At 39.4% G+C, this 27,503-nt stretch overlaps 1 protein-coding gene across 1 annotated transcript; it reads right to left on the reverse strand.

The window, feature by feature from the left end:
• TMPRSS7 (transmembrane protease, serine 7) lies at positions 1-27,503 on the reverse strand (the record flags this gene model as incomplete). The annotated part of the gene is made up of 18 exons (XM_009705101.1): positions 1-239; positions 2,511-2,647; positions 4,553-4,821; positions 5,000-5,177; positions 6,672-6,788; positions 7,866-7,976; positions 8,403-8,510; positions 9,659-9,795; positions 12,067-12,173; positions 13,838-13,950; positions 15,209-15,339; positions 16,760-16,988; positions 20,386-20,424; positions 21,336-21,529; positions 22,315-22,382; positions 24,915-25,045; positions 25,890-26,082; positions 27,418-27,503. Coding segments are annotated over 18 exons (2,519 nt in total), but the record flags the coding sequence as incomplete, so codon positions are not given.

Consider the following 27,503-nt stretch of genomic DNA (forward strand, 5'->3'; position numbering starts at 1 on the left):
TTTTACCAAATATGATTTTTAATGAAGATATCCAGGACATGTTTTATTCCAGGAAAACAGTTTTCAAGTTACAAGACTGAAGGCACATATTTGTGAATCCATGATGCAAAATTTGACACTCTTGTGTAGACACCTGGGAAATTTGGTCTTCCACATCCATAACCCCAGCTAACAATGCCAGTCAAAAACCATTTTCCATCTCCATTGCTTTGACATGATAATGGTCCACCAGAATCACCCTAAAAAGAATATATCAAGTTGTATGTGTTTACAATATGGATTATTAAAATTAAAACAAAATTCCACGAGATATTTTGCCTGAGTAAGTCCAACAGTGATTATATTTTCCCATTCATATAGTTCAAACCATCAGATAGTTAACAGTTTTTTGTTTTGTTTTCTCTTGAAGCAGAATGAATTGCACAGTTGTACCAAAGTTTGCCCTTTCACAGGAAAGAGGGCTAGCTTTCATTTAAAGACACTAATAAGGATATTATTTTCATAGACTAGATTTGAAATTCACATTTTGTTTCATAGCCTCAGACTTGCAGCTAAACCCAAAATCTGCTACTTAATACGTGTGTGCATTTATAGGTTACACACCTAAGAACTCTAAAAAGTAATAAGCTTTTAAAAAAAAATACAATAAAGTAAAATACAATTTTAATAATGATGTAACTTTTTTCAAATTAAAGGTAAATGGAAACGGATCAAATCCCTCAATTCATGTTGGTGTTGGTTGTTTTTGTGTTTGTTGTTTTTTTTTTTTTTGGGGGGGGGGGTGGGTGTTAAGAAGGAAGGAGAAAAAAAAACTAAACAAAAAAAACACCCCACACACCACACAAAGTGTTGTCCTCTAGTAGATACAAGCCAGCATGTAAAGTTTAGGGGCACATGATGTCTTTGTAATTAGAGCAGTTAAAATTAAGTCTGTTAGACTTTAAAGTTTTATACAGGATGGCATAATTCCATAACACAGGACAAAGCAAATAGTACACTTCCTTTATAGGGTATTCTTGTAGAAATACATTGGCAGAGATTCAGAAAAAAAAAAAGCACCACCATTTGGTGAAAAGTAATTCGAACCAAGCTTGTACTTTCCTATAAGACTCTGCTGCACACACAACATCTCTGAAAAAGACAGCTAGCAGCAAATTAAACTTTACCAAAATACTGATGCAACAAAGGACTTCCAAAAGCAAAAGTTGAGTTGGTGAAATTTAAGTGTTTTGCAAGAGAAATGCCTTCCTTCTACACATACATTTTGTTAGAGCTAGCAAACTGTTTTGCTTCAACTTTATAGGATCTTAGGATATGCAGAGTGGAAGGGACATCAGGAGATGATCTAGTAAAGCCACCTGCTGCTCAAAGTAGGACTATCTTGAATTGCCTTACTAAATCGTTAAAGATTTAACTTAGAATATAGTTTTTTTCTTCCTTGCTAATTATGATTCTGCATTGAGAGTCAAATTTTCAATTTTTTTCTTTAATCTCTGGGACAAAAGAAAACCACAACACCAGCATTTTTCACAAAAAGGAAATCCCACATTTCAATCAGCTCTAACAACTGCCAGACACAGTCAGAAATAATTTGCCCTTATAGAAATGCAGCCAAAACACCTGTAAATTATGCTTTTCCTTGGCTAGATCTTGAGTGGCCATACAGGTAACTGCAGAAACAAATGTTCCAGTTACTGAACATGATGCTTAATATCAATGGTCTCGCTGATCTCTAAAAAGCAGTTGGTGCACTATATTCCCTCAGAAAGCCTTCAGACATTGCTTGCCCTGAGAGCCTTTGTGGTCTCTCTTACTTTTACGTAGACCAGGGAAAGCTAGAACATCTTGAAGATTCCAGATCTCCATCGTAAAAAAAAAAGTAGGTTTACTATTATTTTATGAGCAAATTTACTACTATTTTAGTAGTAAATATATATGGTTTATATAAGTTCTATATAACATAGCATATATAACATATATAAAATATTATTTATAAATGTATATAGTGTGTATATATATAGTTTTACTACTCTTCACTAGAAACAAGTTCAGAACTTCATGTTTATTATCTTTCAGCACTTCCAGATCAGAAATATTACACATTTGAAAATTTATGCCTAGTTGTCTGCATGTCATCAGATAGCCCTGTAGTTCCAAGTTGGGAGGGAGGGATCCTGAAAAGACACAAGCTATTTTTTCAGTTTTCTTCTTCAAATGAGACTTCCTTGCCAAAATTGTCTCATTTCAATTTGTTATTGGGGCTTGTAAATTGACTTGTAAATTGGCCCTTGGCCTGCGGCTGAAACTTAGTGATGCTACTCATATACATAAAGCAGCAAAACTCTCAAAACACCCAGATGACAGATTTACTGGTAGACAACTCTTACATTGCTGTTTTTCAGAACTGAAACATATGGACCACAAAGTGGTCTGCCAGTCAATTCTTACATCTCATCATGCAACAACGAAAGACAAGGTAAACTTTATGCAAAGTGTGCTAAGATACATACTTTGCACCCATCTCTTTTCCCAGACATTAGTCCAGCACAAAACATCCTAGCTGTGATCATCCCATATGTGGAATGACATAATGTTTGGTCAATAATTTCTACCTCTGCTTTCTGAAGAATTGTTGAACCTTCATCATCTGGAAAACAAATTGAAAGAAGGATGATACAGAGCTTAGCAGTTTACTCATCTATTGAAATATGAAACAAGAATTCTTCAGAAAATATCCACAGGTACTTTTGACCTCCAAGTTATTCCAGATTCCAAACATGAACTGCAATAGTGCAGAAAACCTCTTCTAAGTATCGAGTATTTGTGTAACGTAGTCTTAGTCCTTTGGCCACACCAAATACAATGGCATAGTCACTAGGGTCAGTCAAAAACCTTTTTCTAATGCTTTTTGGAAAAATGTCTCAAGACATCTGAATTTGTTCTTTTTATTTTTAAAAGGAAACAGGATTTTACAAAGGTGTTCAGGTCATCACAAGACAGTTTTGTAGTTAGGGTAGTACCTCTGAAGGTGCAGGATCCAAAATTAAGATTATCAGACTTACAGAATGCAAATTGCTCTTTTGGCAGCATAAAGAACTTGGACATATCTCAAAACGTGGTCCTCTCTGTCGGAAAGCTTTGGTAAAACACTTCTTTTCTATAAGATATATACTTCCAGAAAAACAGGATAAAACTGAATTGTTCCTTCCTTTCAATACAATAGCTCTAATAACATCACCCGGCAATCATCTCAAGATCTGAATATATCCAAAGAAACCTCAGGAACAGATTCCAATATGCAAATGCTGGTTTACATCATGAAATTTTGTTTCAGGATTTAATAAAGCTGATATGTAATAAAGTATACTTTAAAATACTTAAGACTGATTTGGCAATCAAATTGTATAAACTGATGAAGGGAAAAGAGGGGAACGGGGAAAAGAAAATATTTTTTTTTTCTTTTTGAGGCACATTTATCTTTCAAATACTCAGCTTTTAAAGTTCACAGAGGACTAACCAGTAGGCCAAAGAGAGACACCACAACACACATCTGTACCATCATCCTTTCCTGGTAAGGTAGTTGCACTTGGTTCGCAACCATATATTCTCTTACAGTTCTTTATAGAGAGGTTGCATGTAAATTTAGCAGGTGGTAATTCTGACTGTGAACATCAGGTCAAAATGCTGGAGGTTAACTACCTGCTGCTGCCTCGCACCACGCATTTGCTTCTCCTACAATCCACTAAGAGCGGCGGGGTGGCCAGGCCAGCACAGCGCCGGTAGCCCTGAGAGGTCAGGCGAGGCTGGGCCAGGGCAGCCATGCAGGTACAGACAAACCACCTGGGCCAGACCCTTGCTGGCAAACACGGGGCTTGGCGCAGCAGCAGTTACATGATTTACACCAAGGGAAGCCATCACACCTACGGTTACACTGGAAGGGCTTTAAGAAAGCGGCCACAAGATGGGCAGAAGGTACTAACATTCACACAAGGGAAGAGGCAGCTCAAGACAAGCTGGTGGGAGGGCCAGGCTTACCCCTGCCATGGGGAAGCAGCCATCTTGTCAATGGGGTGGCCATTTTGTCAAGCCGCACTCCGAGGACAGAGCTGGCACCTCGGAGCCGGGGTCGGTGCTACAGGGCTGTTCAGCCGGCGGAGGCTGAGGGTGGGAGGAAGGAGACTTAGCAATTTCATCTCCCTGTGGCAAGCAGCAAAGGGTCCATTTAGGCACGCTAACACACCTCCAAGAGTAACAAATGGGAAAAACAATACCATGTTATTTCAGAGTAAGCATAGCTCTCTGCAAGCCTTAGCTAACAGCACGACCACACATGACTTCCAGATCCACAGGACTGGCAGTCAATTTTTCTGACCATATGAAGGTACATGCACACAGGAACCTACTTCCTTAAGACAATAAGTTCAAAACATCGTTATTTTCTGCACACCTCAGCCATGCAACAAAAGCAGGTGTCCTGCACACACCCCCACAGCCGTGAAGGCTGCTGTTCACCTGGGAAAAAAATTAGCTCAATGGAAGCTATAAAACTTACCTGCTTCCTGCTTTTGGCCCCAACCTGTTATCCAGCACTTGTCACCGCTGCGGACTTTGTGCGAAAAGGGAGGCACGCAGATCGGCTGGATGACATGGCTCATCGTGTCCGGCCACGGCTTGCTCAGCTGCAGCAGCGCGATGTCGTAGTCGTAGTTCCTGCTGTTGTAGTATTCATGGACTATGATCCGCCTCACCGCAGATACAAACTTTGCACGGCCTTGTGTTTGCATCCCCAGGTGAGCACGCCACGCTCTGGGGTCACCCAACCTGGTTGGGAGCAAACAAATAATCCGTCTCTTAAAAAAGACCCCATAACACCCATCGACTGCAAGGCAGGTGAAAGAGGAGGGCACATCCCACCTCTGTGCAGTTCAGACTCTGGAAGCTGAAGGCGTTTGGGGACACCGACGATGTTTGGGACAGAGTTAGGGCGAAGACTGCTTACTTGCTCCCTTGAAAGCAGTGAGCTGCAGACACAAGCCATTCTTGCGATATCACTGATGCCCCGCAGTAAGCGGCTCCCACAAAATGGAGGCTGACCTGCCAGGGCCATTCACCTTCCTCAGTATTCATACCACCTACAATCCGAGAGATGGGATTGCTGCTCTTGCTACTGCCACAACCTGCAAGGGATATTTCAAGGTTATAATCCCCATTCCCAGTACTTTCCTTTAACTACAGTGTTTCCCACATAGGGCACGAAAGAACCTTGCGCTTTGCAATGTTTTGAAATCTATTTTCTTGCCCTGCTCTAATCAGAAAACTTCTATATTTGGCTACTATATTCCTGAAACAAGAGGTGACTCCACTAAGAAAGGCTCTGGCCTGGGATGTTTATTAAGTTTCTTTTCTAGTTCTGCTGCAGAAACCTGCCTCTAAACACTTCTTGTGTCAGAAATGTCAAAGGATCCATTGATTTAATAAGCATCAAAATGAATATATAAAAATAGATAATCCCTCATCTCTTTTTAATACTGTCAGCCCTGAACTGAAAGGAGTCCCTCAGGAAGGAAGAAAGTTCAGCATCATCAGGACACATTTCTTGCCAAAACAGTGGGAACGATACAAGAAAAACATTTATAGTAGCAGCCACATATGTGGAGTTTGGTCATTTAGTATTTCAGAAACCAGCTGGTCCTATCATCGATTTGTATGGAAGCAACTGAAAGTCTAAAGATGTTGTATAGTACTAACTCACAGGTCAATAAGTCATGTCTCAGCACCAAAAGCTGCATGCTGTAATTCGAAGAACAAGACAGACCCCTCTGTAGGCCCTCATGCCATGCCCAGGGCACGCACATAAAGCCTCTGCTCAGTTTTAGTCCCACACACAGGTGTTAGTGCTTCTGGGCACTTGCCAGCACTCAGCCAAAGAGCCAAAAGCAGCATTAATGTTTCCAAACACAAGTAGGTATGTAGTTAGGTTTTTCATGATGTCCTACTGGATCCAAGGCAGGCGCTAGCAGATTTGACGTACAGGTAGCATGCCAGAAACAGCTGAGGGCCAGATAAAATACTCGAGAATATTCAGTTTAAGCAACTAATCCTAACCTCACTTTTATTGCTACTGCAGTAACAATCACCTGTTCGCTTTACAGCAAAAGAAACTCAAAAGTTTGGACGGAGGTTACTTTAGGAAGATTTGAGACTAAAACCTAGCTTGATACTATGAAATATTGGGGTCTTCGTTATCCAGAAAAGACAGAAGTGAAAAGTTTGTGGTTTCTATCTCATTGCAGCTGTCACTCCTGAAGTCCAAATACAGTCTGACTCCACCAGAAGCACCTGACACTTCTGCAGGCAAGAAAAATGCTGCCTTACCAGCTAGCCAAGTTCACTCGGCAATTAACCCTGCTCCTTAACGTAGCTACAGTAAGCATCATAACTAAGACTCCCTGTAACAGTAAGCTCACCCTCCCACAAGAACTTAGGCAATTCTGCAACCAGACCTGAAGTAAACTGATAGCTGATCACTACCTCACTATCACTGAGAGCGTGCAATAAAAACTCTATACCTGCTGCATGAGTTGTACCCACTCCAAAACAGGAAGAAATGAAGGCCTTTATTGTGTAAAAAATCCAAAGTTCAAAAAGATGAACGTTTGAGAGGGACTTACTGCAGCTTCTTTCATCACTTCCATCAATACAGTCCACAGTCCCATCACATTTTGCATTTTGTTTCCTAATGCAAATGTTATTCCTGCACTTAAATGTCTGGTTGGTGCAAGGAATACCTGAAACAGTCACAGGGCGGGGAAAAAAAGAAGGCTATTAGCTCAGCTTAACATGTGAAGACATGTCTGCACAGATAAAAGATTCATGCATGTATGATAAGAGGGAACATAGCAAAAAGAACACTTTGGCTACAATAGCTTAAACCAATCTCTTAGAATAACTGTGCAAGTAGGACTGCATCTATACTAAGGCTTGCATCAAATTGGCTGAGTCGGAGCAGAGATTTCTGCTTTCACTACGATCTCTCATTTCATATTTAATACCGAAATACAAAGCAGGGCTTCTTTCCAGAGTACTGGATGTTTTCTCTTTCTAGCCTAATGCTTGCTCTACCACTAAGTTTTTGCTAAATGTACTCAGTTAAACTGCAACTCCCATCCTTAGCATTTTCCTATTTCCCCAGGGCTTGCAATAACTAAGGCCACTCAAACCCAATCCATTTTTCTTGTCAACACACAGAAGTATCCTGTAGCCATTTACACAGGCTGTCCAGTCAAAGAGGTCAAAACCCATTACTTTTCTTTAAGAAAGTTACTTTCAGCACCTCCCAGTTGTGCACCCTTTCATATGTCATGGTATTCATTTATTCTAAAAAGTTGAAAGTTTCAAGTCAGCCATTTCTTCATGTGCCTAATGCTAAACTTATAGCTTCCATAGCATTTTAAATAAGTTAACCTTATAACCCTGAAAACTGCTCCAGAGAAACTATCATTTTTATACTTACTTTACAGATGGTAAAACAGATCCAGGAAATAATTTGAACAGATTATGCTTTAAAGAGATAAAATCTGGGATTCAGGCTTTATATCCCTAGATCCCCATCCTGCACCCAGAGTACTTAATTCTTCTGCCAGTATTTTGCTGAAACAGATGTTCATGAGCTCATTAAAAAGAAACAGTTTAAAATCAATAATGGCTTGTTTATAAGGACATCAGAAAACTGGACAGAATTATATAGCCCGAGTTAGATTTCTATAGTGCCTCTTAATTCTTTGAATATGGCATCCAGTATTCAAGCCAGGTTTGGATATACAATAGAATAGAAAAAAAATGATTAATCAAGAGAGTAGCCTTACTGTGGGTGCAGTTCTGCTCATCTTTTCCATTCTCACAATCACGTACTCCGTTGCAGGCAAGCAGATTGTCCTGTACGGCGAAGCTGGAGTTACAGTTCCACTCAGGGGCAACTTTAAAAACATAAGTCAAATCAGATACAGAACTGTGCTTGTAATTCTAACACTACACTTCTGACAAAAATAAAATAACTTTTCTCAAAATAGAACAGAACTTTATAATTACCAGCATTTATCACATGAGGAAAAACTAAAATATAGCCTATTGTGGCTATTTTTGCACATCTAACTTTCTTCCTTGTGGTTTCCAGTACCATAACTTCTTCATTCTTAGTTTTGTCCTTTGCTAATTAACTACAAACTAAACACTCAAGAGACTGACTGATAGCGTGTACCTGGATATACAAAGGAGGCTGGAAACATCTCTTTATTTTCCCCACTTCTAAAAAAAAAATTTCACCTTGTTTCAACTGCCTTCTAAAACTAAAGAATATATTCATTGGGTTTTCCAGTCAAGATCTGTAGTAAGTGAACACAAACCACAAAAGAGTTCATCGCTTTCATCGAAGCAGTTGTTTATCCCATCACAGCGCTGCATCTGCTGGATGCATAAGCCAGTAGAACACTTGAAATGTCCAGGTGGACATGCTGGAGATAAAAACAAACAAATAAACAAACCCCACACACAACTTAAAAGTTTCTTTTTCCCCAAATATTGCCAGCTCATTTCAATTTACAGTCACTAAGCTATTCCAAGGAGTGATAAAGTTGATCTAAATTTAATAGTCTGTATATATTGCCAGCACTTAAATTGAGTTCAGATGTTGAAAACTGGGAAACTGAGATTTAAAAAAGAACAAGAAACACATCTCTGAAGTTCTCATTCAGCTGTTACTGCAATATCTACTGCAGGCTCTCTGCTAGGACTGGACCAAATCAGCCAGTGTTTTACGGTGCAACGCAAGACAGCTTAGAACGCAGTCTTCTTCTAAAGGGCAGTCTCAGTTTCAATAATCAAGATTTGCAGCACTTTGCAACTTTGGTTAGTAACCGGTATTGAGGTGACTTACAAATTACGTAAATGTTTGCCTTTTAAAATAAAATCATGAAGTTACGATCTTTTTATATACTCCACATATATGCAACGCATAAAATTGCTCTGACATGTCAAGTATGACTAGAAACCATTGCTTCTCTACTACTTTGACAACATGAATATGTAAGAATAACCCAAGGAAAAAGTATCAGTAAACAGTTGTCTGTTTCAGGACTTGAAAAAATATCACAGTATACTGTTTTATCAACTTTTTGAGATGTTTTTCAGCTGAGATTCCTGCTTGCATACAAAAATATTACATTGATGGAAACACTGGAATAAGCAGTTGGCTATTTGATAGTCTCTGTTCATTACCTGGAAGTCTTTGTAGTAGCAGAAACATTGCAAACAAAACCTTGGGGATGAAAACAAACAGGAAGAGTAGACTTCAGTTGGCTGCATCGTGGCCATAGCCACGGAGGAAGCTTTAAGGACCGCATAGAAGAGCAGACTGTGTGCATACAGGAAACCAGAGCATGCTGCACATGCCCACAAACCTTAGCTGCATAGCCTCGATGAGCTGGAAAAGGCTCTTTGTTTGCTAACCACCTGACTTCGTAAGATTAGAAAAGAAAAATAAGCTAAAACCCAACAGAGAATTTCCTACGTAAATCTAATTAAGTCCCACTGGACCTGAAAAGTGCTGCTTCACAGGTCTGAAATGCAAAGGTGGGTTGAAAGAGATAAAAATCTATCTTACGCTGGCTGATGTTATAGCTACCATACTCCACCAGAAGTGGCTTCTCCGAGACCTTCGAACTGCACTGAAGCTCGATGTCGACAGCAGCACTTGCAACATGGAAGACTGTTTGGTGATCCACGTAGTAACCGCAGTACCTAAAAGTGTTCAGTGGAGTTCTTTAAGGGCCTTCACAACAAAATTGCCTTACACACAATTTAAATGTCAACATCACTGAAATTCAGCAATAGAGTCAGCTGTCATACTTTAATTATGAACCAAAATCTGAAACAGTACCCAAATTCCCCCAAATGCTGGTCATAATTCTTCATGACCACACACATGCAAGCAGAATGTTTTGCCAGAAAGTCTAGATGATCGCAGATGTAATGAAGAAGTTTATCAAGACAAACATGGGTACTTTTGTCACCACTTCCAATATCTGTTTTCAAAAGATTTGGATTTTTGGGAAGATACAAGGAAGTTTGGTGGGAGAAGAAATGTCATCACGGTAGAGACCAAGTGTAGCTGCTCTGATTTTGAAGACTGCCCTTAAAGAAGAGCTCACAAAGGCATTAGGATAAAATTGGTCCAACTACTTTGGAGGCAGAGGGGAATAGATTTAGGAAAACTGAAAATATTTCAAAGTAGTCACCCAGCCTTCATCCACCACTAACATTCTGGAATTTTACCTTTGAAAGTCACATCTTCAAATAACTAGTCTAGATTAAAAAAAAAATCCTTTGGTTGCACATTGGCTTTAAGTCATCATTTTGGTAAAAAGCTTCCTTGGACTTCTGCCTAGGTGCCACTTAATTCGGAGAAACCTAAACACTCCCTGATGCCAGCAAACATTTAATCCATCCATTGCTAATGCATTTCTATTGCCCCTTTCATCAAAGATGACAAAGATGTTGCAACTGGCATTTAGATACTACTCTAGCTAGGAAAAAACAAACAAACAACAGAACACACTCAAAACAACTTATTTAACAGGTAAAGTTCGCCAGATTATGCTTTAAAAATTGGAAACAGTTTTATAGTAATCAAAGTGTTTCATGCTTTAAATTGTATTTTTTTCAATGGAAAGTAGGTAGACATAGAACAGAAAATCAGAGGTTCAAAAGCCATATTTTCAGTGAAAAAGACACTTTCAAAGGAAAACTTATCTTGGTCTACTTATATCATTAGCCACTTGCAACAGAAATCAGGAGCATGTGTTCTTGTGCAGTACCTCAAAAGTAACCCTGAGTGCATTTCTAAGGGTCACACTCTGACATTTGATTCTGTGGAATGTATAGTTAGTAGGCTTATTTAAAAGCCACTCTTTCATATAGGGAATCCTTACAATATGAACCCATAATTGTTTTTTTCCTTCCAGATTTTGCCTTCATATCTCAGCCATCCCTACTACCTCAAATCTTTCCAATTGTGTCATAAAAAGAACACCAAAAAAACCCCACAAACACACCCAATGTCTGTTTTGACTGGCATTTTTATGTGCCCAATTTTATGTGCAGCCAATTCCCATCAAGGCACAATTTTAGGAGCTTCAGAAAAACCGAATTTTCTCTGTATAAGTACAACATGGTGTCAAAGAATAGAGGAATTTTTTTTTCTCCTCTCTTATTCTTTCAATTGTACTCTTAAAGGTCTAACTGACTTTGCTTAGTTTCAGTAGTGAGTTCAGAAATTTAGTTTCAAGTCTGATCTTACTGAGGTTTCTATTTGAACAAAGTTTTTAAAAAAGAGTTAAAAAAAAAGAAATCAAACATCCTAAATCTAACCTTGCCTCATCATCTGGTGATTGAAAGATGACTTAAATTGAGGGGAAAAAAAAAAAAAGGGTGAACAATATACATAGGAAAGCAGCAGTATTTTAGTAAAATGTAGCAGCAATATTTTAATAAAAACCACTTCAGAAATACAGTGGTACCTTGGCAGGCAATCTGTGCAGTTTTTCTTTTAAGAGCCAGTGGTTGGAATGCAGAAGCAGTCACTCTTCTATTCCCAATAATCTCATTGTAATAGCTTTCACTGAGAAGTTAATTAGGTTTAGTGCCCTCATGAGCAACCAGAGAATTAAGTTACACTTAAAAGGGTTTTAACAGTCCTTGTTCAATGATCCCAGAAAACCCAGAGTTATTTTAGGGTTCATAGGACATCCACCTTCACCCGACTCTGCCCATTTCTTTCTCTCAAGCGAGTACCAAAGGCTCTTGTTTTCACCTTCCTGGTACTTTTCAATAGAAATTTTTATATGTATAAATAACATACAAAGATTCAGTTAGATAGACAAATTGAAAGAATGGCAAGAGACACCAATGAGGTATTTCTGTCTTGGTGGAAACTCTCCGAATGAGCCACAGTAGTTATGGGAAGGTTTATTTTGGTAATGTTAGTTTAATAACCCATGCAGAAGTACTTACATGTGTTCATTAATTTTCCACCATCCTCGCTCACAGCCTTTAATATTCTTCTCACTGATGGTATAGTTATGAAATTTCAGAGCTATACCAAGGCTCTTCTGTGGAGTCTGTTGTGAACAAGAAAGACAGTGCAAGCAGTCTTCTTTTTCCTTTTGTGGACATAGAACACCAAGGTCTTTAGACTTATCTCGGCAATTACGGAGGTTGGCAATGCCACGCTCTGGGAGCTGTGCTGTCTTCATAAGCTCAACAGCCAGCACTTGAGGCACCTGCCAGCTATTCAGGTTTGAGTAAAAGCAAAGGTTGGCAAAGTCCCACCACACCTGCAGGCTTTTTTCCACCCCTCTAGCCAACAGTCCTTTCATCTTCAAAAGGCCACTGGCCATAGAAAGCAGCTTTTGTATCAAGATCAAAGCACTCGAACACATCCAAATTTATTTGTGTCGGGACACACAGCCCCAGTGGATTGTCAGCTAAGATACTGCACTGGATACCTGTGCCACCTTTGTAATGCTAGGAGGTATTTCTACCACAATATTGTAGTCTTCTGCTAGTACCTGCTCAGCCAAGCGTTCTTTAGCATTTACAAAAGAATTTTAAGCCCAATAAGGCTTAAAAACATGATCATGAGGGTTCATAATTAATTCAAATTTCCATTATTAAAAGGAACAGAACCTTTTTGCAAGATGAGGGTATGTTCCTTTAAAAACAAGGGCTGGTTTGGGACAAGAATCCAGAAATAGAGGTTTTTTTCCTTCTATCTTACAGAAAACATGATTTGGGAAATGAGGGAAGTTTCAGTATTGAACTGCTGGGAAATTAAACAGTTTTGAGAAATAAGTCTTGGGGGTTACCCATGTTAAATGTCCAGAAACCCTTCCCTTAGAAGTCCAGGGTAAAATGAAGACCTGAATTTTAGCAAAAAAGTAATTTCCTTAGCTTTCTAGAAGAAGAAGGGACTGTAGGTCACGGCTAGCTGCCCTTCATTCAGATTGGTGTGATTAAACGTGGGCAACCGCCAGCTTAACCAGACATGACTAGCCTAAGCAGAAAGATGGGTAAACAGTGACCTGCATCATATCTATTGCCATATTCTTTAGTGGGGAAAACACTGAAGGGTAAGCCATAAATCAAAGATCATATTTTAGCAGCATCAATAGAGAAACACTAAGGTCATCAGACAAGGCATGATAAAACTATTTTAAACCAATGTAAACTTTTGGTCATTTGTTCTCAGGAAAGTACCCGAAAAGATGCAGAAAAAGGCTACCAAGAAAAAACGGTCTGTGGGGTTGTGCTGATAGGACAGACGATCTTAGAAGACAAATTCAATTCATTATGCATAACAAAACAGACTGAAAAGAGATATCAGAGAAGCGACACTAATAAGTAGGTTAGAGGAGTCTTTTGTATGCACTTTTTACCCAAATTTTTGGGATTGGGAAGAGGGGAATTAAAAACAGTAAAGCCTTACATTCTCTACCGTGAAGTAATTCCGTAGGCTAAATATCAAAACTTATCTCAGCCCTTCACCTTTATAATAGGACAACTTAGGAACTATGTTCTCTTCATTAAGAATAAATGCACAGAAAAAAAAAAAAACAGTACAAAACACCTGAGCACAGCCAGCTATTCAACTATGTCGTTTCTACAAACTGCCACATCTGTAAGGATGCAGGTCACTCCCTGCACAATTGTTTCTGCTATACTTCTAGGCTCTGTGTGCCCAAAACACGCAACAGTGCCTAAGAGAGAAAGAGATTCACGTTACCTGGAAGTTCCATGCACAAAGACATTTTGGAGGATAATAGCTTGGGTAATAGGGACTTGTGATTCTCCCTTCATAGCCAATTTTCTCTTTTGTGACTATTGCTTTTCCACAACCTAAGGGAAGGAAAAAAAAGGGGGCCAAAGTTGGTAAACCTTAATATGCTTCCAGCAAAGCTATTCAGGAGGCTAGACATCCAAATTTACCCAAAATCTTCCACTGCAAAACAAGGCAGCTTAGGAATTATGTTTATCTGGGTTCATTGTAAAAAGACACCCTTCCCAATGATGCACACAGACAGATAAGGGATATAAGAATCTAGGAATGCTTGCTGGACTCAGCAGGACCAGGATAAAACATTGCAAAGTTTTATATCAGTTATTTCATTGAAGGCAGCTCTGCAAACAAGTCTTAGTGACGGATGTCGCACATCAATACTTCCACACTGCAGGAGCACATGAGGATCACTAGTCTTAAAATGCAGCCAGTTAGAAGAGAAACGGATGACGTGTTAATCCAGTCAGCCTCCTGGAAGCCAAAATTTCCTTTTAGGACTGCTCAATGGATTTAGAGAATTGATCAAAACCAAAACACACATGCAGAGAAACCAACAAACCAAACCCAGCCCTGAATTTAAGCCAACCAACCAACAGTAAGAGCCCTGAATTTAAAGTTACTTATGATGGAGAATTTATCACATGCTTTTATGATGGTATTTTAATGCTTAATTACTCTCAACATGGAAAGTATGCAGCATCTTTTTGAGCAGCTTGAATTTCCTTGCCTTGGATTATGTTAGATTTTTCTCCTTGTGCTACTAGCATGATATTCCTTCTACTACTTGTGATTACAATCTAACCACTTCTTAAAGCTATAAGCAATAAAAAGCAGGTGATGAACTTCACGCACGAACATCACTGACTCCTGCATTAACGAGGAGGTAAGGACTGATAGGAAATGCAGACAAAAGTACTGAAGTTTTATTTTCTGAAAGTAGTTTTTAGCGCTGAACTACCTTTAACATCACCACTGAGTCCCACACCAGGAGAGAGGCCAGAGCAGTGCTACACCTGAAATAACATCTCCATCTACTGTCATGCTGCAGTCCTGACCGACGGAATTTGGGCTGGGCTGCATTCAGCCTTCTACCTTCGTCTTTCACTTAAGAACAGCTAATCTGCACTGATTAAATTACTGAAGAGGGAGGCGGACACTCAGTAACGCAGAGGAGATGAAGGAAAGAGACAGGCGTGAAGAAAAAAAGAATCTGAGATATAGGAGTCATCTATCTGTAGTCAGGAACATGATAGCCACTTAGGGATCTTAGAGAGAAACAGTACAATAAACACGTTTCCAAACACAAAGCAAACCTACGTTCTTGTGTAATGACCTCAAAATAGCCATGGAATTCCTTCTGTTCCTTTATTTGTGCTGCTTTAAACATTACCAGCATAAGATTATTTGTGGACACAAGTGACACCAATGAATCGGCTGGTTCACAAGCTCTGAGGGGGAAGAAAGGAGAGTATATATGTAAGCAATCGCTAGAAAAAAAAAACTCAACATGTTGCTCTGATTCTAGGCATAAATTTTCCATCAGTACAGAGCTTACCTACTTCAAAGCCTAGTTAAAAACTCCATGCTCCTAAATACAAAAGTATTTGTTACAAGGCCAGTTAGAAACTCAGTATTGGGAGATCACTTCTTACAAAATAGAAAAAATTACAATCATTAAAAGTGAGATGGAATGGTTAGCTCTAGGAGGTAATACTGACTTTCAACCTCCACTCCAAGCAAAAATGAATGAAGCCAATAGTAAAGAAAGTCTTAGAGAAAATTTATTTTATTAGACCAACAGATTTAGCTTGGGGTTGGAAGTGGGAAAGACAAGCAAGTTATTCTTCAAGTCAGAAATGAACAACGTGAGCCAATCAACTAGTCCCATTAAAAAAAAATAATGTTACTTTCCATATGCATTACATAGCAGATATCCTCAGTCTTCTACAGATACTAACAAGTAAGTGAACACTGTCTGCTGTTTTATAGAGAAGTCAGTGAGCGATTCAGATTTCTAGAGGACAGCTGGAAGAGGACTGAAAAGGCAGTGCTCTTTTTTGAGGCTTATACCCACACTGACAGACCAGAGAACAGGATTTCAGGGGTCAAAACACTGAGCTCTTCATCTTTTTGATGGAGGTGCTGTCTTCACCTTTTGGTATGACAGAGCCCTAGGGAAGTAGTTACCAGGAATTTCAAACAAACAAAAAAAAATCCCTAAACAAGCCTACTGGATCATTAAAGAGAAAAAAATAGAAAAATAGTTTAAAAAACCCAAATAACCATCAGAGCTTCAACTCTAGGTTTTAATAAGCCTCTAAACTATTCAAACAAAGCGGCTAAAAAAAGTGCTGAACTGGTGAGTGATGGTAAGTGTCCAAAGAATCACGAGACTTAGTTTTAGAACTTCAGTCTTCATATGAGGAGCACTAATCTTCAAATGGAAAAGTTTGCTTAGGGGAGGAAATTTTGACTTTTTTTAGTTGGCATTTGTTTCCTGAAAAGAAACAGAAAATTCCGACCAGTAACGTGTGAACTTCTCATAGTTCTGCAGCTAGGTGAAGATGCATTCCAGCTGAAGAATAAAGAAGAATTTAAAGAATATTTAAGCATTTCTTTTATTAGCAAGGTCAACTTTTCCACTTTTGTGAAAAAGAAAAAGAAAAAATTATTTTGCCAGGTGGTGTGTGCATAATGCATGAAGATCAGAGTATTTAACAAAACAAAACCAAAACGCACCAAAAAATGCAGTCGACAAATCTACAGGGAGAAAAAAAAAACAAAACACCAGCACAAAAAAACCAAAAACCCCCACAAACCGGAAAATAAATGATTGGCAATGAATTTTCAATGAAAATTTATACTCACCGGTAGAGTATCTTATGTTTGATTGGCATCAGAGAATCATAAATGGTTAGTGAGTCAGTGATGCAGTTATCTGCTTCAATCTGAAGGAATACTATTGAAAGACGAATAAGATGGCCCACTGATGCAATCAGCTTAAAATAACAGATTGTTCCCCCTGAGGTAGCACGGATATCCAGCGGAAAGTGCTCATGTAGGCGATCAGCATACAGCTCATACATACAATTTGTTCCTGTGGACATGTCACATTTTCAACACTGGATGCTCACAACAAAACTCTTAAATCCTCATGGAGTACAAAAAAAATCCTATCAATAATTTTAAACTAAAGCAACGTATGAAAGCATAGCTAACCATGAAAATAAAATAGTCTAAGCCATTCTTTGTTTGCATCTTAGTTACAAGTCTGTGGTTAAGGAAAAGTCTGCTCATAAAACTACAGCACATCGCAAACAGTGCTGTAAATAAGTCCTTGTAGGGTATTTGCACAAAAGCACTGCCATTTTGTACAGCAGGTATTCAGAGTTAAACATCTGTGGAAACCTCAGAGGATAAAGTACTTAAATAATGGTTCACTAGGAAATGTTCATCAAGGCAGGAATCAACAGCTCACCCCTAGAGATACTCAGAAATTTATACAAATAAAATAAAAACAAAATAAATATCAAACTACATTTTTGCATCACTCTGGGTTTTTTAGATTATTGTTCAAATATCAGGCTTCTCAATGTTTTATTGCGAAATAATGAAGTAATTCAGTGCTATCGTTAAATACAGATTCACCAATTCATTCAGGTTGGAGGGGATGCTAGGATCTTTCTTGTTCAACACCCTGCTCAAAGCAGGGTCAGGATTAATTCAGACCAGGAGTTTGTCCTGTCAATTCTTGAAAACTTTTGCAGCATCAGAAGTTACTGTTAGAAACTGAAGTACCATGAAACCTAAAAAAATACACCCTAGCGTATAAAATACTTTTATTAATTAAAAAAAGGCAGTGTCATAATTTAGATAAGAATCACCAGAAAATTACCCTACTTGCATCCAATTTTCCAATTAAGCTAAAACAATTGTTGCTTTCAAGTCAAATATATTGAGGTCTTTATTTCAACTCAATGTTGCAGCTCCCATTCAGCAAAAAGCTCAGGGATTTTTTTGTTTGGTCATACCTAAATCTCTTAACATAGCTCTGTGAAAGGTGAGAAGGAGGAAAATGCAAATTAGGGAGAATAAGTAACCCTTTACATTAATTTCTGCTTATTAAAAAGACAAGTCTCTGAAACAGTTACTATCATGGAACACCAATTAGAGCCCTGTGAAAGTTCACTATCAATTGTTGACTCAAATTCGATGTTCGCCTTTCAACCAGCAGTTGATCAAGACAGGAAGTGGCAGGCTTTGTCTGACTTCCACTTCTAATTTACAGTCTTGAAACTCACGTTATGAACGTTCAGCAGCAATCCGTCAGGGTCGCGTACCATTCAACTGAATTACAGCTATAACTAATTAAAGCTTTGCTTGAGCTATTGTTCTTCCTTCTTGTTCTTATCTCTTCCATTAACATTCTTTTTTATAACAGTTATTTGTGCTTATGTACTCACCCCTAACAAAACCTGCTTTGATCATGATCTTTAGAATTATGTGACTACTATTATTTCTACTAAGTAGTTAAGAGTGTGATGAGCTCACTGCTGGTGAGGAACATGGTGCAGAGATTTCAGAGCTGGCTCTGGCACTAGAATAACGCAAGCATACCAGTTTGAAACCAAAGCTGGATACAGTCTTTACCCAAGCAGACCCTGCATATCCAGATACCATAGCAACGCAAGTCACTTGCATCAGCTGAATCTCTACAAGTCCCTTCTCCAACCCATTCTTCGATAAATCTGCACTCCAGTGCTGTGCCTGAACTAATAACTAGGTACATCTTCATGCCAAAGTAACTCCATTGCTCTCAGAATACAACCAGGTGATGCACCTTCCTTGTATGCCGCTACATTAACACTTTAACGGCTGGACCATATTCTATAGTCCTAAGCAGGCATGCTCAAGGTACCCCAACAATGAAATAGCAGCAATATAAGACCTTCTCTACTCCTGTGGCCATCCATGTTGTTGATGCCCTCCAACTTCATTGCATACCAGCACTACACTTCTCACAGATGCCAGTTGCCACCTGTGGTTGACTACATTGTAAGTCTCTGAAAGACACCTAGAATATGGCAGCTCATTCTTCTCCCTTTCTGTGAAGGTCACCACGTAAGTCTTAAAAAAGCCTTAGAATTAGTATTTGTGTTGTGTTGTTCTTATTTTCTTCTCCTTTAGGGAATGTACTCTGGAATAAATTGAAACATAAAATCTGACTGTACTAATTTCACTGCCTTGGAACACTGAACTGGGAGATGAAATTGCTATACAAGCAAGCACCAATGCACAAAATTTTTTTATATAATTCTAACGCATATAAGGAGATGTGACAAAGGCCAATATTGCTATGCTTTGCAGTTTAAGTCGGGAAAGGTTTTGAGCAAATGAAAGCTGTAGCGAACTTGATTTGAATTTTGAGAAATTATGGGCTGATATCAATCTAAGCATTGCAAACAACAGCCCAGGGTCTGTGACCCAAAGTCCACCTGTGGACAGCAGTACTAGGAGGACCTTGACTTGGTTGTGTCGACAAAAGTAATTGTTGACTTCTGAGAAAGTATGCAAGCTAAAACCTTGCAAGATAACAGAAGTGGAAATCACAGATAGAAAGGTAATTGTTGAAACAGTACAAGTTAATGTCTCAGAAAAAGACAAACACAGACATGGAAAGGTATAAAGCCCTTAAACTGAAAGGGTGCAACTTCACAAGATGAAAAGTAAGCCTGTGTCAAGGAACAAGGGAGGCCAACACATCCCTACCTGATTGACAGCTGCTGGCCCAACAGAGACTTATCAGGCGTCTGCATCAAAAGTGATTAGCATACTAGTGCTTAGCCTGGTAGCACATTTTTTCTACGTGCCTGCTCCACATACTAGTGAACATAGGTGTGCTGTACTTTTAAACTCCTTGCGTAGTCTCTGCACACCACCGAAGAACCCTACCGGGAGATTCACAAGGTTTACAACATGAAACCAAACAGGTATATTAGGCAGTGTCTCCCATAAACCTGTCAAAGCTGAACTGCTTAAACTAATTTCTGTTAGGGGATTCATTCAAAAGAAAACCTCATCATTAACCTTGGAGAAAAGGGAGCAAAGGAGGATAAGGGAAGGACAAAAGCATTGCTGCTGTTTATCTCAAAAGCCAATAAATAGATTTAAATTCAGTACTGCACAGTTTAGAAAAGCTTAATCTCCTTTTCAACACAGAGTGAACAGCAAACAACTAACTGGCTGAACTGACTTCCTATCATGCCACCAGGTACTTCTGAAAATTTTACCATTTAGACTAAAGGCAGACAGTTTCTGTATTTGTCACATGCAAGACTCTTGGTCACTCTTATAGCAACTCAGGACATAAATGCCAAGGCTGCATTTAACCCTCTTAATTTAACACTGAACAGTGTCTTTGAGTCTGAGACATGACCTAAAAGATTTATTCTCCACCTCTTCTCTGCCAGGAAGATGCCAAAATGGTGAGTTACCTGTTCCCGTTGTTGACCAATAATCTGACCGAAGACCTGCTGCACAGAAAGAGAGTTGTATGAGTCTTCTCGTTCACCCCAAGTCCAGAAATCAGGGTTTAATTCAGTCACACTTCTTCAATTGTAACACTAAATACACAGGACAAAACAACTATCTCAACAAGGGAGGCTGCCCAAGCCCCCTTCATTTCTGCAAATTCTGCAAGCAGCTTTGAAGGTATCAAGTCCCCAGACATCTTAGTGCCTGAGGCAAGAAGAGACTGCATGTCAATTAAGCAGTCAAATTTAATTGAAGGTTTGAGACAGAGGTACCGAGGAGGTCATTTTCTCACCCCTGGCCACTGTTTTTTTCAGCTTTCAATCAGAGTTGTTCAAATGAAGTTTGTTCTGTCCTTTGTTCACAGAGCTGAAAATCATACAACATTTTGTAGCTAATTACATTAAACAGATATTTGAATCCTACATTGCTAATTTCTTCTCCAGACAGGAGTGGCACAGGAGTTGTTTAATGAATGGGCGGCTTTATAATCGGTTTCTTAGTCTTTAACAAAGAGGTGATGAGAATCTCATTTTCAATGGAGGGCCTAAAGCTTGATCCATGTGGCAACCTAAACCCTTCATCTTGTCATACTCTTAAAGTCATAGACTAACCCAAATCTGAGCTGGCTACAAGGCGTCCGGCTTAGCTCCTGAATTTGAACACAAGCACTGCAAGTAAAGGAAGCTTTGCAGTCGGGGTTCACAGGTATAACTTGCACTTTGATTTGACCTCAAATCTGGTTTTGATTTTTCTTTTCCTTTTTTTTTTCCCCTGTAATAATCTTAGTATTAGAAGCTAAAGATGCTGAATAAAGATTTTAGTATATTTATAGAATTTGCTACTCCAAGATAAAAAAATGTTTGTCTAAGAACCGTTTCCTCAAAGAAATGGGTATATACTTAATACAAACCACTTAGTACAATGGAGTCCATGTCAACCGCCAGGCCCTGAAGACTTCCCACCGAGGTCCGGTTAATGATACTCGTCTGAATGGAATCCTTTAAAATGGCAGCTACACAATCCTCACACAGCACTTGGCCTTTCGCCTGTGGTACCACAAATACGATCCAGAAATGAATAAGGAGGCCTCCATTGTTGTTGTTACTGAAATAAAAAGGTCCTACAGGTTACCATCGTGTTGAAAGTTTCTGAAGATTAGACTCTCAACACAAGCTTCTGAAGTACGAATTTAGAAGAGTATGGCTTATTTCCATCTTACCTTGTCGCTTTGACACACTGAATGTATTTTCTCTACTAAAAAATAATAATTAAAAACACCCAAAATGCACTCCTCACACCCAGTTGGGGATCTTCACGAGGCCAGCTTCCTGAGGGCTCCTGACTTTTGAGATCTATGGAAATAATCATATCTACTTGAATTAGAGCTGGATTATCTCCTAAAGATCATTGGATTGGAATAACTAATCCTCTAGCATTAATTGAATACATAATATTAGAGAAAATAATACTTTATTGCAGTATAGGGATTTTCCCCGTCTTCTGCCAGCGGAAAACAATGTTATACCGGTAACATTAACTATAAAATATGTGCACCTTGCTCAATAATACAGAGTTGTGCTCTAACAGCATGTTTAAGTGGTTAAACTTCTGTGTAACCTATCAGCCAAAGCATCACCAAACCTCTTTAGGGACCTTATTTCCATTTACCTTAGATTGTACTCCTGGCAGACAATACTGAACTGCTTATATGACTTTAGTTTGCCCTTACTTTTGTGAAATGAATTGTTACAGGTTATAAGTGTGTTGTGCTATCACTACAAGTGCATAGCAAAGAGATTCAATCATAATCACCAAAAACAGGTTTCTCTTGTGGGCTCACTACATTATGTAGTACCCAGCAGAAATAGAATTATATTAACCAGTTTTACCTGACTTCCGAAACTGTGGACTGCTTATAAAATTTGGAGAAAGAAGAGGTTGTGTAGACCAAGTTCATCTGAAAGAGAAAGTATTAAGCCAATGAAGATTTAGCATTTCTGAAAGTCAGCCATACCTAGAGATGTTATATGCCTAGGCTTTCTTAGGAACACCCTCTTTTCCACCAAAAATATGCAATCTGCACACATTTCCAGACATACAGTAGCCAAGCTAGGTAGAGCGGTGGACAAGAGCAGACGAGCTCTGCACACCCATAAGAAGTCTCAAATTCCCAGGAAACATCAAATCTTTTGCCCATGGCCAGCTGACATGTACAGCAATGTTTTCTTCCAAATAAATGATTTTTGAAAAGAGCGTATGTTCTTTGCCCAGCAAATCCCAAACACAGAGGGCTTCCCTATCCCAATGCTGAAACTTAGGGTCAGACTTCAGGAAATAAGCACTACTCATAATATTTTGTGTGTTGGTACTAAGGTGCAGTTAACAGTACATATCAGAGCTTTCTCCACAGAATCGCAGGATGACTGAGATTGGAAGGGGCCTCTGGAGAGCATCTAGTCCAACCCCTCTGCTCAAAGCAGGATCAACCACACCAAGTTGCTCAGGGCCATGTCCAGTTGAATATCTCCAAGAACGGAGACTCCACAGCCTCTCTGGACAGCCTGCTCCAATATTTGATCACCTTCACAGTTAAAAAGGTTTTATAATAGTTTTCTAATGTTTATGTGGAATTTTCTTACATTTCAATTCAGTTTGTGTCTATTTTCTTCACTAACAGCTTAGTATTAAGATATTTCTTCCCAATACACAGTGTAATATACATGGAGAAGGAAAAGCTCAGCTTATATCATGCTGTGGGACTGCCTTTGGGGAAAGCAAGCTCTCAGTTCCACGAGTTCTTTGTATGGGTGTGATGCTACCGGTGTGATGATAACCCTCATTCTTCTTGTTCAAAGAGGCACACTGCTAAAGCCACAAGGTGGCATGTACCTCAAGCTGTTCAGACCTCATCCTGCTGCTTAATGGTTAAAATTAATGCCCAAGGGACTGTAACACAGATTATTTTGAAGCAAAGGCTCTAAAAATCACATCAATATTAGTCCCTAACTTTTAGTGTTTGGCACAGGAGGTTTGAACAGTTATTTTAAGGGCCTAAACAAAATGGGTGGAGCTCAATCTTTCTCTAGGTTAGTCTACAAGGAATTTTATATATTTTAATAATATTTCATATTATTTTATATATTACTGTTACTATTGAAGGGGAAAGGAGCCTATCTTGAGAGGTTCTTCCACTACCACTCTGGGGGTCTCTGGGCCAGGAGCCACGAACAAAAGGATTTCAAGCAGAAAAGCAAACAAACTCCCAAATCCTCCACAGCCCTACTAGCAATTTTAGTCAACAGTCACGTCACCAAGAAATGCAGTTTCAGCAATGTAAAATCTGTCGGTCAGGTCAAGTTTACAGACAAAAAAAAAAATTTCCAAGTGACATTCAAGTAGGAGGTGGTGACACTGGCAGTTCACATCTGCTGTCACCTCTCTCCGCTATGTACCACCACGGCAGGATGCCCTGGGACAAGAGCAAGGCACAGGTCTCACAGCAGGTTAGAGCTGCTCCATGGAGAGCGAGGAAAGGACATTTCTTGGGTTCATTGTCTGGCACCCCTGCCTGGAAGCACTTCAGTCATTAAGGTGCAGGACTAGGTAAAATAAACTATCTGCTTTCAAGTCTTTTGTGATCCAGCTTTTAGAGGGCGTGAAAAAAAGAGCTGGAAAACAGGAACATGAGTTCGTATTATAAGATGACAAAAACTTGGCAGTTATTCAAAAATCTCTTGGATCCATCTGACATTTTTTCTTGTTTGTTTAGCAGTTTTCTTACTATCGCTTGAATCCTTATGTGAACAGTGCTACATTTCCTGGCATTAATGTCTTTTTCCTTCCCCCTACCAAATGTCTTTAAAGTCAAATTTGTTCTTAACCAAGATTCCCACCCCTCTCTTCCCACTGTAGAGCAGCCTTAACTGCCTACAACAGAGTGTTATTTCTGCTTTGACTGATGCAAGGTGTTTGGGAAGAATAACGGTCTTTAGAATACCTAGCATCAGAAGGAAATGTAAATGTAAATATGTTTGAGAGCTCTAGGGTAATTATAGATGCTCTAAGGCAGAAAACTGGCAGCAGATCTTAATTTAAATGCAAAAGACTTCATCGGTTTAATGTCTCAAAAGTGGCAATTAAGTTTTGAAGGGCTTGTGTAGAGTTCTATTCATAGGCTCCGATTTGTGGGGGGAAATATGTAAAATTTTTAGTAAATGTAAAAGTCAAACAGACCTTTTCAAAACTCAGTTTGTGATTAACAAGCTGAAAGCACTCAGTTCCTTCCTGCCTCCAGGTAGCCACCCTTTGTACACAGTCTTCCGGGTGGAGGGAGCGGGAGGAGAGAAACAAACAACCAACAACAAAACCCCACAAAAATAAAGGAAAAAAAAAAAGCAGAACACCATAGGACACTCAAGGGCACCTGAAAGTTGCCCCTCTTGTTCACAGCTCTGATCTTTTTGCTAGCCAAGCAGCCCACTCATCTTACCACATGCTGCACATTCTGTGCCATGGAGAGGAATTCTTTCGACTCCTTCTGCCTATATTCTGGGAGAAACTCTATGTTGGCAACACGAAACAGTCCAACAAAATACAATGCATCTTTATTTTCTGCCTGAACTGCAAGAAACAAAGAGAGTTAGCCTCCAATTTTTTTTTTTAATAACAATGAGATTTTTCCGATTAAATTCTAAACCAAATTAATCTATTCAGCCTTACAGTGGAAAGGACTGCTAAAGGAACACCACGTTTTCACAGACAAACTCTTCTAGATGAGTACCACAATACCAAGGTTAATTGAGTACCTGTTCCCCACGCACAAGATAAGATACCACCATACAAATGAATCAGCATAATGAAGGCACTATCAACATCCAGATTTCTGGAACATCCCTAGAGCAATCTTAGGCAATATTAGCAGTGGGGATCTAAAGAGGAGAACATCACTTTTATTGCCCACTTAGACACATCAAGCAAGAAAGAAACACTCCACAGAAGTTATAACTTCTCATCCTGTGCAGGGTTTTCAGAGGTCTTAAAATATTTACCTTCTATTTTTTACCCCTCTTTAAATTTCTTTAATCTGTTCTGCATGAGAGACAAAGAACTTACCTGGCCCTCAGCAGGCCAAGAAACACAGTGGACGTCAAAATTTGAAGAATCAAGTTCATAGGAACTGTTGGGTCTGCGCAATTAGCTAGCACATGTGAAAAAGTGTTTTTTGCATAACACTTTAAAGTCACACTTCCTAAAGCCAGCAGCTACACCTGCTCTCATAATTGCTTGTTAATTCAAACTGTCTGAAGTCTCAACAAAGATGCCCAAAGGTCTTTCAGGCCCCATTTAAATAAGTTTCATGTTTATTTGAGAAACAGCCTTCAGGACACTTGAGAACCTAAATCCAACTGCAAGTGCTAACGGGGATAGTGGTGTATGAAATCAGCATGAGGTTTCAGCAACTCACCAATGAAGAGCCACAGTAATGTCCAGGTTACAACTCCTAAAATGAATAAAATGAAGGTAAAGAGAATTATTTTGTTTTGAAAATTCCACAGCAACTTATCTTTTTTCTTCAGTTTGCCATGTTTTCTCCTTGCCAGAATCTTCTTTGCCAACTTATCTTCTGCAGCTACCATTTGGACGGAGATGTTGGCTACCTAAAATAAGGTGAAAGACAACAAAAAACATGGAACGTTTCTATCAGCAATTGACTGATCAATGAGTAGAACAGATTCGCACCCATATTTCTCTGTTACTGCATGTACACAACTATAATTAACTTAGTAGCAGTTTAAAACTCCGGTCAGAAAGCAAGATCCTTTTCTTCCAGACCTTTGTTGATATAACACAGTCAGTCGCTTTTGCATAAGGATGTAAAAACACAATATACCTTAGGATAACAGCTCACCATGCAACAGCTACCCAACATTAACCACCTGAATGAATGCTAATATCCTTGTGTTTCCCTCATTAGCATAAATTAGCCTTCTTTAGTCCAAAGGGTAGACAAGGCTGAATTACCTTGCACCGTCTGCAGCTGAGATCCGTACACAGACAAGTACTGCAGAACAGCAGCTTTTCACTAGCAGCTCGGTAACACAACCTGGCAAGGTATCTCATGACCCAAATAGCTGCTATGCTTACGCAAGTTTGGTGCGGAAGCAGACACTCGTTCAGCCATTCATTCCTTTTGTCTGAAGCGTGAGGGAGGGGTTAGTATGATATTCAAATATTCAATTCCTTTTCCAATACTATGGCTTGTCATTTCCCCGCTAAAGAACCAAGAGACAGGCATGTGCACATTATCATTTCTTCCTCCCAGCCCATGGTCAAAATGTCACTGCTGTTTGAAAAAAAAAAAAAAGCCACTTTCTTCTCAGACCAGAACTACCCCAACACAAGTGGGCTCAACCCATTCATTCCTCAGAAAAAAGTCTCCACCTCCTTTCAAGAAGAGCAGTGGGTACAGGCATCCTCGTCCTGCATGTCCAGCTCCCTCTGAGAACTTCCTTCCAGGGAACAAGAGGACACAGCACACGTCTTGCTGGGACAGGACCTGGACAACATCATCACCTGGATATCCAGCCCCTTGACAGTTTATTTTCAACTACAGTCCCAGATTTTCTAAAGCTAGATTCAAAATATCTCCTGACCATCTTATCTAGGTGCAAAAGACTACTACGTGACTATTTCTGCATTTGCAGGAGCAGTTTCTGCTTCCTGTGAGTATCTTATCTATCCAGTTTGGTCTGTTCTGGAAAATCTGTTTGTACCAGACACTCCCCCAGGCATTTTCCTCTGCAGGAGATAATCAACACACTTAAGCAAACAAATAATGTCTATCAGTTGCTATAGGCACAGCAAAAGCTGCCTGGGGAAATCTGAGGCTTCATAAAATTCCCACTTGTAGAGCTCCTGTGACAGTCAAACGCTTTGTTGTGAGATCAGCGAGAGGTTCAGTCACCTTTTCTCAAGTCAGTTCATTGTCTCACCTGCGCAGAGGGTAGCTGGTGAGTTCCTGGACCTCTCAGGGCATTAATGACCAAGGTATGAACACAGGCATAGCTGTGATACCCAG

This window comes from Cariama cristata, unplaced genomic scaffold (assembly GCF_000690535.1).
Source record: "Cariama cristata isolate BGI_N322 unplaced genomic scaffold, ASM69053v1 scaffold2758, whole genome shotgun sequence".
NCBI lineage: Eukaryota > Metazoa > Chordata > Aves > Cariamiformes > Cariamidae > Cariama > Cariama cristata.